At 29.9% G+C, this 6,000-nt stretch overlaps 1 protein-coding gene across 4 annotated transcripts in view; it reads left to right on the forward strand.

Annotated features, from left to right (window-relative positions):
* Positions 1-5,559, forward strand: part of LOC127738172 (1-phosphatidylinositol 4,5-bisphosphate phosphodiesterase beta-4-like) — a 130,554-nt gene extending 124,995 nt beyond the window's left edge. For all 4 annotated transcript variants that reach the window (XM_052249318.1, XM_052249319.1, XM_052249317.1 and 1 more), the window contains 3 exons: positions 1,014-1,115; positions 2,780-2,924; positions 3,417-5,559. In XM_052249318.1, the coding sequence (XP_052105278.1) occupies positions 1,014-1,115; positions 2,780-2,924; positions 3,417-3,485 (316 nt within the window). In that variant the 3' untranslated portion in view covers positions 3,486-5,559. The remainder of the gene's footprint in view (positions 1-1,013; positions 1,116-2,779; positions 2,925-3,416) is intronic.
* The last annotated feature ends 441 nt before the right edge of the window (positions 5,560-6,000 follow it).

Below are 6,000 nucleotides of genomic sequence, written 5' to 3' on the forward strand. Positions count from 1 at the left end.
CATCTGTTATTCAGGCCCTCGTCCAACTTTTGAAATTTTTCTATAGTTCGTTTGATGTGTTTGATCTTTTGATTTTGCCATTTGATAAGGGACTTTCGATTTTGAATTTTTCTTGGAGTTCGGTAGTTTTGTTATTTTACTTTTCACATGAACAAATAAGTGTCTACTATGGAGTTTGCATCAAATAAGTCAATATCTGAATGGGCTTGCTTTAAATATGGCACTTTCTAGCTCAAGAACTTTTTGATTTGCAAAGGTAGTTAGGATTTGTGTTAGAAAATCTATGTACTATTTGATGCATATGTCACCTTTTCAAAGAGCTCTCTTTCAAATAAATGTTTTACAGAGTAATTTACTTGCCCTTACCAAACTGAAAACTCGGACTGTTTTGAATACTTTTTGTTCCCTTTAAGCTCACCTTGCTTAAAGGGCCAGTGTGAGCGATTGCTATCACTTGGCATCTGTCTTCATTGTGATCTGTTGTCAATCTTCTCTGAAACAACTGAACCAATTGAACAGAACTTGGCTACAATTATTCTTGGGGTATGTAGTTTGAAAAATAGTCTAGTGATCCAGCCTGCCAACCAACATGGGCGCCAAGTCTAAAAATAGAACATAGGGGTAAAATGCAAGTGCTGTCTTTTATCTTGTAATCTGTTATAATGGATAGAGAAATCTGACACAGACAGATATGTTCAAAATGATGATTTTTTTTTCTTTTTACCTTGAAAACAATAAATAGATATAGAGAAACTTTAAAAAGCAAAAAAGAAAGTAAGACAATATCAATGAAAAAGTTAACATGGACAAAATCATCATTCAACTACTTATAGAAGTTATTTCCCAGAAATGGGGATTTTTACCCTTTTTTAGGCAAAAACTATAACAGCTAAAGAGAAACTTCAAACAGCAAGAATGAATGTGCAGACAAATTTTTCAGTTTTCATTTAAAAGAGCTGTGAAAACGTGTGCAAAATGGAACTGTTATATTAAAAATAATTTTGTTTTGTTAGGGAAGAGAAAGAACTTAAGGCTATACAAGTCAAACAGTCAATGGAATCGAGCAAGGCAGTACAGAATGATAAAACAATCAAAAACAAGATGGAGAGAGAAAGGTAAGAAATGTATAAATTCAAATAGAGAAAATCATATTCCAGCATTTATTTTTTTTTTAAATTAGTATGTGAATTCACAAATAGTCATTAAGGAATAACTTTTTATGTTTTTTTGGTCCATGTTATGAAGGCAGTGATCAAATGCACTGATATTTTCTGACAGATACTTACTTACTGCCTGGTATGCCATTGGCATGTAGGGCAGCATCCTAGTTTCTTCATGTCTGTCTATCTTTGGCCAATTTTTCTACTGTTCCCCCAGGTTTTATTCGTGGTCTTCAGTTCTCCTTCTACAGTATGTCTCTATGTGTTTTTTGGTCTTTCTCGCTTACGCCTTCCTTCTGGAGTCCAATGTAAAACTGTTCTAGTGATGGAATTTCTATCTCTTCTAATCACATGTCCAATCCATTTCCAATGCCTCCTGATAAATAATGTAGCCATACTATCTTGATTAAACTGTCTTAGTAGGTCTTCATTAGATATTTTGTTTAGCCAGTAAATGTGCAGGATTCTTATTAAGCTTTTGGAATTAAAACTTTTTTTGACAGATACAGTTTTACTTAAATATTCAACACAACAGCAGTTTTCACATTTCAGAAGTTTTATCCCTTGCCAAATCATAAACCCCCACATTTACATTGAACCTCTCTCGTAAGATGTCCTATAAAAAAAAAGTTCATTGCACTCATCCCTATAGTTGTACAGTACAGTTAAATGTTAGTTTTACTAAACAATGTTAATTTTATAGCCTACTGCATATTGCAAATATCTTCTGTTCAGTGTTCACATAACAAAAATTACCTGAAGTAGATAGTCGTGCTTTGAACAAATTACATAAATAATGTAGAAAGTCTTATAACAACAACACTGGAGGGACTGCTGCAGAAAATTTATTGATCGACATGTTTCGGTGCCTAGGCACCGAAACATGTCGATCAATAAATTTTCTGCAGCAGTCCCTCCAGTGTTGTTGTTATAAGACTTTCTACATTATTGTGTTTCATCATAACGACCCTGCATACCCGAGGTATCCACTTCAGGGACTCTAACTCACTACAGACTCACCAGGCGTTGGTTCACTTTCGTTTGTAAAAATTACATAAATGATATACTCTTGATTAAAATGAACTCAATTTTATGGGTTGACTTCTGGTTAAACATGAAACACCTGGCCTTGCGGTTTTAAAATTTCCAGCATGATTATCGTACTCAGACTCAAAAATCAACCAATCAAAATACTGGATTTAGTGTTTCAGGCACATATTTTGTACTCCAAGTACAATTTTATGACCGAGAGCCCAGAATTTTAGATTTATATCTTAAACCTATCAGACTTGGTTATTGTCTGAAAATTTCCTTTTTCTTATCTACCCCCAAGGGAAACAAAAATATTTAACTTTTTAAGAAATACTCTGGCTCAAATTGTCAGATTTTCATCTTTTAAAAAAGTTGAAATACTTATTTAAAAAAGTTTACTACATAACAAAAAGGACTTAAGCCATTTCAAAAGTGGATGGGTAGTCTAAAGGCCTGGTATAGTTATTTTCAAATATTTTGCACAGAAAGAGAGAGTGTATATGTCTGAAAATATCTTCTTATCTTTTATATTAATGTGTTATGAATACATTTCATACAACACCTGAACATATAATGTTATACTATAGGAGAATAAAAGAACTGAATGAAAATAACATGAAGAAGTTTATTGATGAAATAAAAAGACAGAAAATTAAACAAGGAAAGCAAATGAGCAGCTTACAAACTCATCATACAAATCAACTAGAGAAATTGACACAGGAAAATAAAAAGGTAAGGTGATAAAACCATTTACATTAAGTCGTACCTTTTTATTCATATAATTTTATGAACATGGTTGATGACTTCATTCAAGACTAGCCTTTAAATTTTGAACAATATTGAATAAGACACAAGGATGAACTGCTTTTGTTCTTAGAGCTAACAAGCACACATCATACATTTTTTGAAACATACATAAATGAATGGTACTTGACCAGACCTGTTAGTTTTAAGTCATAGTTAGCAATGTTTTACAAAGTTGTCAAATAAATTATTCTAAACATTCAGAATTGTTTATCTTATTAAGCCTTTGGATAACTATTTGTATAAAAAAAACCTAATTCATAATGTAAGTCTGTACTCTAAATGGTTGTAATTATAACATAGTAAATACAAAGCCTTCGGTTGTTGTCTGCTCTTTGGTCGGGTTGTTGTCTCTTTGACATATTCCCCATTTCCATTCTCAATTTTATTTTACTTAGGATTTGTCTTTTATTTTTGTAGGAGCTAGACAAGTGTGATATGATCCACAAAGAAGCAAAATTAGCTAGTAAGCCTGAGACTGATGTATGACATACACATGTTTGTATAGTGTTAATAAATTGTGTGTATATATGTACAGTGACCAATATATGTGTACAGTTTTAGATCTCAGTGCTTTGTTAGCTGTCATGTGTTTTACATAACAGTGTGTTTACATATGTGCAATAATGTTCAATATAATGTAAATATTGAACATTTTTAGTTTATATCTCTACTTTTGTTTATGAAATGTTCAGCTACATCCATATGAATGAATTTCATGAAAATATGATATTCCTGGTGCTTTTAAGATATTGTACACTTTTTAAATTCTCAGATGCAAAAAACTTTTTATCTGGTGTATTTATAAATTTGTTTCAAAATAAAGTTGGATCTTTTTAATAAAGTTTATGATATTTGAAATTGTATATCCCTTTACTGACATTTGATCATTAGAAAGTGAATTATTATATATTAATCTGGACATGATAAGCACTTGAAGTTTGAATATTAAAATAATTTTAGGTATTTTATCCTGATCTCACATTATTTAAAGATAATCATGATCAGCATTGAATATTTTTTGTGCTCTATTTCTATGTTTTATAAAAACTTTTAAAATCTGCTTCATACTTTTTTATTTGTAAGGAAAAACTTAGTTTTTTTGTTTTTTTATACATATATTTTAGAATAATCATGTTAGATCTTTATATTTCTATGTCAGTAAGAAACTAGTTTTTGTGTTCATATATATTAAATCCATCATTATGAAATCCTAAATCCAATTATAATTATCGAATTAAATTGTCCCATATAATAAATAAATTCATTTAGATTTGATGTGATACCAAAGATCTATGAATTAAATTGCTAGTTTAATCTATCACACTATGCGGTTTATAACGAATTCTGCTTAAACAGCATTTTTTGTATCATTTTTGTTACTCAGCTAAGGCTATTCAAATGTATGTGGGAGGATAGGAGGACAAGTTTTATTTTAAGACATTGGTTGTTATTAATTAATGGTTGTATGTCTATTTATTGTGTATGCAAAATTTCATCTCCAAAAAGAAAGTATGTTGGCTAACATTTTGAAAGTACTGTCTCACATCCATTTTAATTGAATAACCTTAAGAGTTGTCTCCCCTTTTGACAGGTATTTCCATAACTAAAGACTTTATTTATGGACAAAGACTAGTTACCATCACCTGCCATTATTGCAATAATATACATGTTTCATAAGTACTACTTACTGCTGTTTACTTCAAGCAATCATGTAAATTTCAATTTGGTTGAATTGATAAGATAGGTAAATTTATAATTTTTTTAACATATTATGGAAAGAAAAATTGGCAGGGATGTGAAGTCATCATTTTATGATGAACTTGATGTTCGAGAATTGAAATGTTTCATGGAAATAAAAAATTTACATTTCTTTAGAAAATAGATTTAAAAAAAATAAAGTTATATATATATAAATTTCAAAGCTAACTCTACAGCACATTGCATGTTGTTGATTTCAAGTGACTGATATTTTTAGATTCAACGAAAGGAACAAATTTGAATTCACATGCACAATTATTTTATGTTCAACAAGATATTTTGATTTCTTGCATGATAGTAAAACTTGAAATACAACTTCCAATTTTGAGGCAATTTCCTTAAAAGTATAGATTCACAAATAACTAATAGGTCTGCAGATACATATTGATTATTCACAGAGAATTTAAGGTTGAAATAATAACAATAATCAAGCATAAATTCATTTTTTTAACAATATATGACAAAAATTACATAATATGTAACATATTTGTTAATGGAAAATATTGAGCACATGCAAGTACCACAAAAATAATTACACTAGAGGTGCTGTTCATACAGACAAACATCATGGTCAATTATTAAGTTGGTACTAGCAGGCAAATAAACTATTAAAAAAAAAACCGACGATTATAAATCTGTAATTTCTTTTCATGACGCATAGAAGGGACATTTCTATTAACTAATCACATATTTTGTGACATAATGTATCATATACTATCTGGTTTTTTTTTACCTACACTTTAAAATAGACTTAAATGAAAATCTGAAATTAATCCTTCAAATTTCAGTGAAAAGCTAAGCCACCTTATTACACCCTCTCAGGTCTTTATTACACCCTGCCCTTTGATGGCATTATTAAATGGAGACCATAGAACACTTAAACTGCTTATTGTTTGTCAAAATCAAGTGTTATCAAGAGGTAATCAAGAAAATTCTTTGCCCTTACCATGACTATTTAAAACAATCAATCTTAATATGATAGAAAGTATATTCTAGTGGATAGTTGTCTCATTCTGCATCTCCTTATTGTATATTCTATTTGGTTTTTTTACTGCTAGATATGAACTATAAGCATAAATTATTTAAAAGCCACAGGCTTCCATTTATTATTATTTTTATTTCCAGCTTTAATCTTGTTTTCATGTGCAATAGTGTTTTTGTTTTTATGAATTTTATGATTTATTTTTTGTTCATTATTTGTTAAGGGAATTGTTTACATCCACTGTATTTTTACGCAGTCTTT

This window comes from Mytilus californianus, unplaced genomic scaffold, assembly GCF_021869535.1.
Source record: "Mytilus californianus isolate M0D057914Y unplaced genomic scaffold, xbMytCali1.0.p SCAF_4, whole genome shotgun sequence".
In the NCBI taxonomy this organism is placed as follows: Eukaryota; Metazoa; Mollusca; class Bivalvia; order Mytilida; family Mytilidae; genus Mytilus; species Mytilus californianus.